This window comes from Corapipo altera, unplaced genomic scaffold, assembly GCF_003945725.1.
Source record: "Corapipo altera isolate COAL_440 unplaced genomic scaffold, ASM394572v1 22, whole genome shotgun sequence".
Classification (NCBI taxonomy): Eukaryota; Metazoa; Chordata; class Aves; order Passeriformes; family Pipridae; genus Corapipo; species Corapipo altera.
The window spans coordinates 660,612-672,745 of NW_020884886.1; the positions used below are offsets into that span (position 1 = coordinate 660,612).

Below are 12,134 nucleotides of genomic sequence, written 5' to 3' on the forward strand. Positions count from 1 at the left end.
GAATAGGAAATACAGGATTTTCCTTTGAGGAAACATTACACCACTAGAAGTTTCCTAACTATCAACAGCAGGAAGATTAGTAATGTCACTGACTTTACTTGCTTTCCCTTGATGTTATCCTGGAGTGAAACTCCCAGTGAATACACCCAGACCTGCTATCTGATAGGAATTACATCACTCTCTTCTGAAGTAAATATTTTGATCTGTGCCGGGGAACCTCACATTCACAACATTTTAGCAAACTTCAGGATGTACCATTTATGCTTCACCTTAGCCCTGCATGTGTGTGCCTGTGCCTCTATATGTTGCATCCCGTGCTTAGGACCACGCTCTCTAGCTGAAGAAGCACATGGATTGAGTAACTCTATAGTTGGTGTCACAGAGTTTGATGAGCATTAGAAAAGAGGATTAGAATGCAAACAAGTTGTTGGGCCAGCTCTGGAGCAGGTGTAAACATGCTGTTGGTTAACTTCAGGGGAGATACATCCCTCAACACTGTCTGAAATCAAGAACATTGCCTGGACAGCAAGACTTCCTACGTTTGCATGGCACACTGCCATGTAAAGATTCTAGTGCAGGAGTTAGAGGATTATCCTGGCTCATATGCTCCTCTCCCACCACATTTTCCCATGATTTAGAAAATTCCTTAGTAAACAGAGATATACTAGACTGGTCCAATTTAATTTTTCTTGGCCTGATTTACTTGGATGTGCTTTGTGTTTTGCTTTATAATTTCCCCCTTTGTTCTAAATGCCCATCAGTTGTAGATGTAATCCAAAAATAGCAATAGCAAATTCTTCCGTCAAGGGTTGTTCTTCTTGTAATTTGAAAGAGAGATGCCTAATCCCGGTGATTGACGTTGCAATGAGAAGGTTGCAGGACAGAATGCTGGGCAGAGGCAGAGCTGCAGCCTTCCTCCCTCCCCAGTGTAAAGGCACAGCTCCATCTTGTGGACACCTGTCCCATCTTCTTCCTCACTGCAGTGCCAGCTCTGGCAACTTCAGGCATGCCTGGACCTACCATTTTTGGACAATTACTCTAGGAGTGAAGATTAAGCTCAGTGATTTACCATATGGTTTTTAAAAGCCGGATAAATATAGCTGCTATACAGTTGAAAACAAACCCAATGTAAATTGGTTGGATAAACTTTGTTTTAGCTTAATAGGTGGTATTAAACCCACCGTGCATTGAACCAAAATGGCAGATGCCTAACACAGCAAAGCCTGATTTATCTGGCACCTATTAACAACAACCTCTTATGTGGCCTCTCTAGATCACTGTGCAAGCAACCCTTGCCAAAATGGAGGTACCTGTGCTCTCACCCATAGCCATAGGATGTACCACTGTACCTGTCCTGAGGAATTCACAGGCGAGGATTGTCAGCTGAGTAAGTATCTTCTTCCATGGGTGTTACAACATGAAATATGAGTAGTAAGTAAAGCTCATTAATGTTTGCTTGATGAAAAGGTGGTGCTTGATGGGAGAGACCACTACAGCATGAATGTTTGTGTAGGTGGATTTCCAAATGGTTGTGACAGACAATCCATTACTGACAGGACATCTGAAAATAGCTTGACTGTACAATTATAAATCCAAGTATGCTCTGAGCATGGGAAGCACAAAAAGTCTCTTCCCCTTGCTTTGCTGTTTTAAAATTTAAATAACCCTTACATGTTTGGAAATTACTTATATCTAGGAGGTAGGGCATAAAGACATGACAAAGCAACACAATTTCAGGTGATGCCTTATCCCTTATGTATATGCACATATGGGTCTATTACAACTTTTCCTGTGATGTCAGCTTTGTACCTGGGCAGCTGCTCCACCTTCAGGGCAGTCATTTTCAAAGGAGTAGAGTCAGGCCAAAAAGTTTTGCTTGGGTTATTTTTCCAGTTTTATGGTGGTGTCACTCCCAATTTGCTAAACATCAAGCAAGGAGTCTGGATTTTTCTCTGAGGGTTTTCAGTTGTGCTTGCTGAAGTTTAATGAAGGCTTTTCATAAAAACATGAAATTGTTTAGTTTGAAAAAGACCCTTAAGATCATTGAGTTCAACCATTAGCCCTACACTTCCAAGTCCCCCACTAGCTCTAGACTTCTCTCCTGACAATAAACAAAGAAGCTTTTTTCAGTGAATGATACATTAAAGTGGCACAGACACAAGTGTATAACACCATTTGACTTTTCCTGTTTGCTGAACAAACTTTTGGAAGGGCTTAAGTAATGGTGATGCTGCCATGCTTTAGGAGAAAGCCACCTCTGTCTCCAGGTCCTTGGAGCTTCTGCTCTAGTGGCTTGGTGCCTCCACACTCTGGAGGCTGGCTTGCTTGAGAAGCACCGCCAACAAACACAGATCTGCTCAACAGGAAAGAAGGGATGAAAAGGGAATGGTGGAGACTGTGGTGCTGTTTCTTGCAAGGAATAACATCTGAAAGCTTGTATTGTTTGTAAAACTTCGTTTCAGAGAAGTGTTTTGACGACAATCTCTATGAGTTCTTTGATGTGGGCGTGAGCTGGTCAAGAGTTCAACACGGAACTGTGGAGCAGTGCATCTGTGTGAATGGCCAGATCGAGTGCGAGCACGTTGAACACAAAGGTAAGGCACTATTTTGTGTTACAGATGTAGGCCTGCATGGACAGTGAGGATATTAGAGCCTGCGTGGTGTTACACACTGTAGTGCTGCTCTTCCAGCTCACATACCCTCCCTAAAAGAGAACATTTTAGCTTTCTTTTCCATGTGTGAGCAGTAATACTGACCCAGAAAATCACTTCAATATGTCCATCCTTATCTGAGGAAGCAATTATATGCATTATGATGAATTTTAGGGACACACCTCAGGGTTTTCTTCGAGAGGGATGTAATCCTGATCTGTCGCATGTAAGAATATGACACAGATTATATAGTAGAAATGGTAAAATTTCTCCTCCAAAACTGTAACATGCTTGAGAGGCATGCCCTGCTCTATATTCCTCTGCAAACCTACAATCCCTTCATATTGCTGTTTCACCTCTATGTTTCTTCTCAGGTCTATCCCACTCTTGAGTTGCTACCAAGAGTGTAGCATCTCCAGGATCCCATATGACCTGCACTGACCCCAGAGTCCCCATGATTTTTGGCCAAACTTACCCATTCCTGACCGGGGTGGTGCTTAGGTTATGAAGCCTCCTCCTTGTTTTGGGGCTGCCAGGTGCTCAACAGAGCTGGCCAGGCACAGGGCATGCACTTGGGGTTCTCACTTACCTGATGAAGCCAGTACATCACCTTCCATTTGGAAGGAGAGATGTTGCAAGGCAAACCATATGCCTCACCTCTAGAGGTGCTCTGGTATGGCTATTCTGTTACTCAGTCTGGCTGACTTTTACCCTGCCCGGACTCCCAAGTAACTTACAGTACAGACAAGCTTCATAAAAGCCCTTTGAAATAGGTGCGTGCTTTTATTCCCACCTTACATAACTGGAAACTAAAGTATGGAGAGTCAATGGCTTTCTAGGACATCAGGAGTCCATGGGAGAGTTGCGAAATTTGATAGGACTTAATGCTTCCCAGTCACAGATCTAAAATATTTAACTGAGCTACCTACTAGATGTGTTATTAGAAGTTTTAATACAGCTTAGTGGCAAACCTGGAACTGGCAGAACCCTCTGCAGAGAAAGAAGTGTTAATACCATCACCACTAGTAATAATAATTACCACCCCCATTCTATCTATTGTTCATTAATAATATTTTTCAATAGCTGACATTATTCCATAGCAGTAAAAACGATGAGACAGACCTTAGTGGGCAGAAACGAGCCAAATTTCCTTTGATTTATATCAAGAGTAGGCCTGAGATGAGCAAAAAATAAAATTCTTCCCAAAAATGTGTATGCACAGAGAAGATGTACTAAAGCAAAATAAAATGGACTGATTCTCTTGGATAATTTATACCTTTGGTTTGATCTTTGGTTTCTGCTTGTAGGCTGTGTTCATGATCCTTGCATGAATGGTGGAGAGTGTAAAATGGTTACCTTCAGTGGGAAAATAGTATGCGATTGCAAAGAAAATTATGGGGGAAAGTATTGCAATATTGGTAAGTATAACAACCTACTGGCAAATGGAATATGGAGTTTTCATCTGGGTGTGAAGCTAGTGGGTTTTGCCCCTGTGTTGTATTCTGCATTTGAGGACATTTCTTGTAACAACTGAAGAGTCACACAGAACAAGGGTCTAATGTATTTCTGCAGTGTAAAACACAACACACATTTCACCACTGAGACTCTGTTTCTAAAAATATTTGTTCATGCCCTTAACTTTATAGAAAATCAATCACAGAAATTTTAATCCAATTACTCATGCCCATATGGTAAGTTACCTTTTGAGTTACCTTGAATTTTAATAGCACATTTAGCCCAGTACAGCTTACATAAAAACACTTGCTTGCTCTGGTGGGTTAGGGCAGAGAAATCTGCTTTTTGGTGTCTATGTGTTAGTCCTGTTTTGCTTATTGGAAGCTCTACAGTTTTTGATAGAACATTCCTCCAGAAGACTTAATATTTATCCATGCAGGGGTTAAATCTGGTTGTAAACTTGTTTGCACACTAAATCCTCGAGTTATATCAGTGACTGAGTGCATAAATCCCATGGCTCATCAAAATTGAAGATATGACTCCCAGTAGCTATGGTGGGCACCTATTTGGTCTGAATGGGTAGTGAGGTAAAAAACCATGGTAATGAACACTGCAATTTGTATCTGGTGTTCTTTTTTTTTATTCTGATAGTTAACAAACTGTGCAGCTAACTATTCAAGCTGGAAATAAAAATCCACTTGGGAGACCAGCAGTACAGCTGGAATAACAAATAACAGGAGTGAATTGTCAAATTGGATGGTGTATAAACTGGTCCTGAACCTTCACTCACAAGGTACCTGATGAATTCTGCAAAATGGGTTTGTGATGCTTTTAAGTTCTTCATAAGGAGCACTATTTTAGCTGGGGCCTGGATTATAAACATCAGGATGACAGTGTTATAGCTGTAATACCGGTTTCTGTCTGACTAGCTTAGAACAAGAAATAAGCAGGTGCTCTTTGATCACTTGAAAATAATAAAGCAAACATTTGATTTGCTAAACAAATGGCTTTGGATGCTTACAATCCATCTGTGTTCAGCTGCCTAATGCTCCCACATAAAATGGGAACTGAAGGAGTGTGTTTATGTGTCAGGGCCTTGGAAACAAGTTTAAAAAAATGAAAAGAACCCTCTTTACCAGGATTTAGTCATTCTAAATTCACGCAAATGAATTAGACCTGATGGTATCATCACACTAGGGCAATGGCATTCTGGTGAAAGCACTAGGAGTACTAACCTCAGAGCACACAGAACTGATTTTTAAATATATGTTGCATTACGTTTTTGTTTAACCCTTCAATTTGATGCTGTAAGCACAGCTGGCATTTTTTCTTTGTCTCCTTCTTACTGTCTTCTATAGTTTTCCTTGTTTAACAGGATGCAATTGTGAAGTTACCCTTTAGTCTGAATAGCTTGTATTTATAATGCTTGATTCAGATAATGTTACAGTGTCTCCCAAAAGTACTTTAATCTGAATTATTCAGTTATAGAGGCCACCTTAAGCCCAAGGTGTGATGCTAAAATATCTGATTTTAAATCAATCAATTTAATAAACAGTAAGTCTCCCAACCTGTTATTGAACTCTGATGTGTTTGGGGACTCTCTGATGTCCTCTGCCCTCAACTTATACAAAGAATAACCAGTCTTGATATGGAAATCAACTGGAAAACCAGCTAATTTATCTTAACATTATACTCACAAATATTGATGAACAATGTGCCATCTGGAGGCAGATCACAAGTCTAAGTACTACTGTAACTCAAGCACTGTCAAAGTAGACAGAGGAGTAAAGAAAGTAGCAGGAAATTACTGAGAAATACTTCTCCCATTTGAGGATTTTCTCAGCCCATGCTTGGACCATCATACCTGATAGACTTTTACCTGTTTTCCATGAATTTGTCTAAACTCTTTGGAACTCCTTTATGCTTTTCCCTTTCACAGCATGCCATGTCAAGAAGTTCCAGAATTTGAATAGATGTGATGAGAAGTAGTATTTTCTATTGTTAACTAAAAACCTACTGCCTGGTAATTTCATTCTTCCCCTTTGAACAGTGGGTAATGGAATAATCATAACTTTTGTGATTTTAAAGATACCTATTTATCTGTCCATTACTTTTTTTGGACTACAGGGTCCCTGTCAGCACTAAAAAATTATCATTTCACTGATCTTAAAATTTTCTTGCAAACAATCATTATATATATGTGTGTGTGTATATATATGTATGTATATATATGTGTATATATATTACCAAGCCATTATCGTAAATGACCATGCAGCTACTGAAAAAGGATGATCTGACTTAAAAATATGGGAGGTGATAAGAGTAACATAGGAGATATCCATAACAAAGGAGATAGATATACAAAAGACAGTTTCTGATATAGATTTCTATTCTTTGTGGTAATACATTATTTTCTTGCCCTTAAAGAAGAAACTTTCAGTACTAAAAAAAGAACTACCATTTAAAAAATGTTCTGAGATTTGTGTGCATCAGCAAAGTTTAATTTCAAAGGAAATTAGATATATTGTGAACAAATCTCTCCTCAAACAGATGCTGTTTAAAATTTTTTAGGCATCCATGGTTAATTAAGTTTAATTCGTAATAAATGCTCTTAAATATGCACCTATTTTCAGAAATAAGGATTTTGTATTAAAAGAGTAGCTTCATTCTCTCTGGAAACAGAGCTCTTATTGAGAGAGCTCTGAATCCAGTCTCTAGATGAAGAGGTAGAATTAACTATTCAACCATGAGTAGCAATGGTTGTCTCCTTGTACAGAGAAAGTAATGAAAAGGGCCCAGGCCCAGCCACTTTGGCAGTGTTAAATGTGAGCAAGAAGTGAAACCTGAGGACGATGTGAGTGGGATATTTCGTGTTTGGCCCAAGTTGTTATAGGGAGTGGAGAGAGAATTTTTATGGGAGATATTTAACTTCGGATTATTTAACTTCATTGGAGGTGATAACTGATGACAAACAGTTATAAACATGTAATTTTAAAATTACTTTGACATTTTATGTTTCTTCGAACAGATGGGAGCCATAGTGGAGATTTTGGGTGAACACAGAGGGACACACAGCTAAAGAAACAGGAGGAGTTATTTGACTAGAGGATAGATAACTCATTGTAATAAGACTTATGGAGAAGTTAAAGGGAGCTGAAGGGTAAAGGAAAGAGATGTAGAACTTTTTTTCAAGGGATTGGTTCTTTTTGTTACTCTGGTTGAAACCCTACCATTACATTCACACTATTTGCCTCAGTTGATAGGTGAGTGGAAATTAATATATATATTTTGCCCAATTTCCATGTAAAATCACTTTCTTCTCCTTACAATTTCTTTGTTACTGCTTTTTTTGGGTGTGGGTTTTTAGTAAATTTGGGGTACTTATTTATATTTTAAATTTATGCTTGTTTTATTGGAGGATATGTTAGTGGGATATCTTTATTCTGTTTACTTAGTTGTCAAGTCTTTGAAACTTTTAGTGTCTTTGAGTGGCTTTGTTGTCTATTGTTTATCAGAGAAATAACTCGTATAGATATGTGGGGTTTAATACTACATATTTCAATGGTGTGTCAGCTTTCAACTGGATTTTTATGGTGTAGGATTACCTTAATCATTGGGTGGTACATTGTTCTTGATGGTTATCTGGGCTTTATTTATGGCTCAATTGTTTTATCAGGACTCAGCAACAGTTCAGGGTATGTTCTTGTGGAACTACTTGTGAAAATAAGGTAGCCGTGTATTAAAAGGCAGATTTTGGTGCTTTTCATGATTAAACTAATGAAGAAGTAGAAAGCAGCACATAGAAAGTCTGTCTCACATGGAAAGCCTGCTTGGATTTGTGTCGCTGTGGTTGTGGGTTACAGTAGTTTTGAGAGTATTGGGAGGACTGCACGGAGGATTGTACATTTTGAGTTTTCTTTGGATTAAGGTTTAGGTAGCAATACTGGTTTAAGAGTACTTTGCTCATGATGAACTGTGAAGTTGATGAAGATATTTTTGAAACCTCTTTATGTTTTCTAGTGTTTGGTTTTGGATTTTTGGTTTTTTTCACCCCTAATTAGGCTATGGGTACTGGAATTAGAGTAGCACCATAGCTTTAAAGAAAGTATGAGTTGGAATGCTAATTGTGGAAGGCTTATGGTTATGTAAGGAGATGTGGTGTATGTCAGATGTAGGTTGAAGATTCTTAGAAAAGGAAGATGACAGAATAGCTGAGTATATAATTACATACAGGAAAAAAACCTTCTTGGCCACATCTTTGGGGGTTAAACTGGGGGAGTATGAGGCAATAGAATTAGTAAAAATGACAGCAAACCCACCTTTTCAGTGGTTCTTTTACTGAAATAGGGTGTTTGCAGTTTTCTACTAAAAAAGGTACTTTAGTAAAGTAAATTCAGCTCTGGAGGCTGGAAGGAAAGTTTTAAAACTTTTTTTCTTCTGAAGAAGATGGAAGATAATGCATCTTCATTTTTGGTTTATACTTACCATCTGCTAGAATGTTTTTGGACTAGTGTTTAACTTTTTATTTTCTAGGATCACAAGAGACAAAAAAAAAGAAATAGGGTGAAGTATACTAATGAGGTCTGTTGGCTTGCAATGGTGAGTCTTCAACCAGTCAGCCAGTTCTCTGCTGAACTTGGACTAGTACGTCTGCGACTTAGACTTGAAGAGGATTTCTAAGTGGGGCTGAGATGATGCTTTTTGCTTGCATGTCTGAAGAACTGGGATTAGTAATAAAACTAGGCTGAAAAAGAATAAAGTTATTATGGAACAGCAGATAAAAAAGCACAGTTATGGCTGAATATAGCTTGGAGAGGTGACTATTTTATTTGCAGAGGTAAAGTTTTATGGGTCCCCTGGGAAGATGCATGAGGGGAAGGCATGGAATAATGATGCAAGGATAATGAAGAGAAAGCCCAGGGCTCCACTACAGAAATAGTAATGGTGGGTTGGATTTTTATTCAATTTTGAATTATTCCAAAATAATTCAAATAATGCTGGAGTTACATGGAGAAAGAAGTTACATAGTAGACTGTCACCTGCAGTGATAAATGGAAGGGGGGATTGGAAGATGAAGAAATAAGTGAGCATGGCATTGTCAACCAAGTACCCACCTCTCATTGCACTGAGATATTACCGATCTAGGGAATGGTGAACAGGAGACTGGAGATAACTGTGGCTTTGCAAAAAAATAACTATAAGGTGTCATTTATGCAGGTGACAGATGTGAGCAATAATAGCGAGACTATTCTGATCTCCCAGCTTTCTTTATAGGTTTAGGATAATAATAAACATTTTGACTAATACAGAATAAAACATAAATGAAGAAGGAAGCATTGTTTGCATGGAGGTTATAGATTAGTCATTTACATTTGAGACCTTGGCAAATGTGGGCTAAAGAGGAGATAATGAGCTACACTGGTAGCAAGCATGTAGCAAGGATTATCTCTGGAAGGATTGAGTGATAAGGCAAATTCCAAGAAGAGGTAAAGATTTCTCAGGAAAGAGTCTATATTTCCAGATAGGAGTAGGTTTGAGATCAACAGAGAACTTCTTTATTTTTACAAAGAAATGCATTTTCCAGATATTGATGGGCAATAGGTTTTCTGTGGTGTCCTCTGTGCTCCTACAGAGGTACCTTTTTAGATTACAAGTCTTTGTTGCAATCCTAGTATAAACTAATATGATTAATATCAGCAGCTGCTAATATGAAGCAGCTGCTTAGTCCTTACTCTTGTGATTGAATGCCTGACTTGGCAGCAGTATTAGTTACTGGGTGCTGGTTAATTCAAAGCCATAAGGGTGTTTTTAATCCTATTTTTGATTTATTTGAGACATGACAGTGGTACCAGTTCACTATGTTTTATAGAGGGCACATCTTCTCTTGCAATGTGAGGGGACTGACATCTCTTAATCCATACAATGTTTTCCTGTATAATTGTCAGTTAGGAAGGTGGTTGAAGGAAAGATGTGGAAGACATGGTACAGCAGCTCACAGGCTTTCAGTTCATCCTTGGATTACTGTATTGTTTGTCTTTCCCATTGCCTGCTTTCTCCTCCCAGCCCACACTGGGTGCTTTGGGGGCACCAGAGACCACCCCACTCATTCCTGTCCCTCTACAGTGCAACTGCTCATCTGCTGACCATCATTAATTACTATACAGTCTGTTTCTATTCCTGTCCAGAGACTTATTTTGGCTCATACTCTAAACACATAAGGGCCTACGGGTATAGGTATAGAATGAAAACTTTCACTATGAATTAGGCACTCAGATGCTCTTGAAAATCCTATAAGGTAGTTTGTGCAATAGGTTGTTTCACTGTTGAAGTAATATAGCACTGGAATTTTTGCTTTTTACTGCTGGAATTTGTTTCCCCTACCTCTTGACAACCTATTTCCTAAATACATTGCTCCTTTTAGCTCTATATAGCTACCTATTTGATTGCATTCATGACTCTGTAAATCATAACTATTGTACTAGAATTGAAGATAATCAATAGAAAAATGAAATGGAAGAGATAGACCTTTCTCTTATCTAGAATATTACTTTTCCAAGCTGTCAGAAAATACTGGCAGAGTTTATAGATTGCTGGATTTAAACTTTTATATTAAAGAATTCAATTTACTCAGAAGGTAGCTTTGTACATTAGCTTTTATAAGAAACATAAATCTCTTCAATTTTAGCTCTGTTGATCTAAGCACTTGCAAGTTTGAAGGTACAAAGATACTTTGAAGAAGAAATATATTAAAAAATAAGTCTAGTTTCAGTAAATGAAGTATCCCATCCTTATGTTAGAATGTAACTGAAAAAGATTTTTTTGTGCTATGTAAATCACTTTGTTTCCCCAGTCTTAAATCCAGTCTTGTTTTACATGGTAAGTTTCTATTAGATTTAATTCATTATAAAAGAATGCCAATTTTTCCACCTTTCTGCCTAGTTTTTGGGTCAGATAGATTGTTTGTGTGTGTCATATTCGAGCTACAGTTTCAGCAGGGATTCATTTCAGTGTTAGAGGTTTTACTGCTATTCAACAAACCACAAAGTGGCACAATTATTGGAATCAATTACTTGTTATAAATCAGTGCAATCCTCTGTTGTATGAAATCATGAACCCAAACAGAAACATTGAAATCTAGGTAAATGTTATAAGTGTATGACTGAATGATACAGAAATATAGCTATACAGATATATAGCTTCCCTTATACTTGACTTGTGGCATATCATCTTTAATTTTCAAACTCTGAAAGCTACAGAGGGTGCTGTTATGCTCATTTTCACAGACAGGAGTTAATATGTGAAGCAATTTGCTTCAAGCCAGGAACAGTCCAGTCCTGAGGCTGCTGCCATGCAGTCCTCTGTCCCTAATCATTGGACTTCATATTCTCATCATTAAAGAGTGGAAAAAAAAAAAGGCAACTGCTTTCTTCTGTGATGTCTATGTCCACCTGGGCACCTTCCCAGATATTTACAGAGATTTTCAGGGGCACGGGAAGATAAACCAAATCTTCCTTTGGAAGCAGGGCTAAGTCAATGTAGATGTCTTTCAAAGCTCTCTGCATGGTGTTAGTTTCATTTTGCATGGGAATATTTGCCTTATTACTTTCAGAATACCTAGCAGGGTGTGTGTCTGTGTGTATTGTGTTTCAGTGTGATATTTGGTGAAATAAGATGCCTGTAAGAGCAATCTCTATGAATACTGGAGACTCCTTTCTGTCACACATTTATTGCCAGCCCAGATTAGTGTTTAGCTGTGTGTGCAGCTCCCTGAAATCAAAGCCTTTCATGTCTTTCATCTCTGAGGGGATCTCACAGATACCCACGAAAGGAGGTCAGGGAACTTCTAGGTGAATCAAGAAAAGACAGACCCTTCTGCAAGCATCTGATGAGTCCGAGCTCACACAGAAAGGAAACTTGAAATTATCTGTGTAAAGGATGCCTTGAAGAGCAACACATCCTGCAGTGCTAAGGCTGTGTAAGCAATAAACTTACACAGAGGCATAAAATGTCGTTGATCATTGCTTTTCA

The 12,134-nt window shown here is 38.4% G+C and overlaps 1 protein-coding gene across 1 annotated transcript in view; it reads left to right on the forward strand.

Annotated features, from left to right (window-relative positions):
- The window catches only part of HGFAC (HGF activator), a 42,984-nt gene that overhangs the window by 12,706 nt on the left and 18,144 nt on the right, over positions 1-12,134 (forward strand). The window contains exons 5-7 of the mRNA XM_027642660.1: positions 1,274-1,387; positions 2,463-2,594; positions 3,959-4,069. Coding sequence (XP_027498461.1) covers positions 1,274-1,387; positions 2,463-2,594; positions 3,959-4,069 — 357 coding nt within the window. The remainder of the gene's footprint in view (positions 1-1,273; positions 1,388-2,462; positions 2,595-3,958; positions 4,070-12,134) is intronic.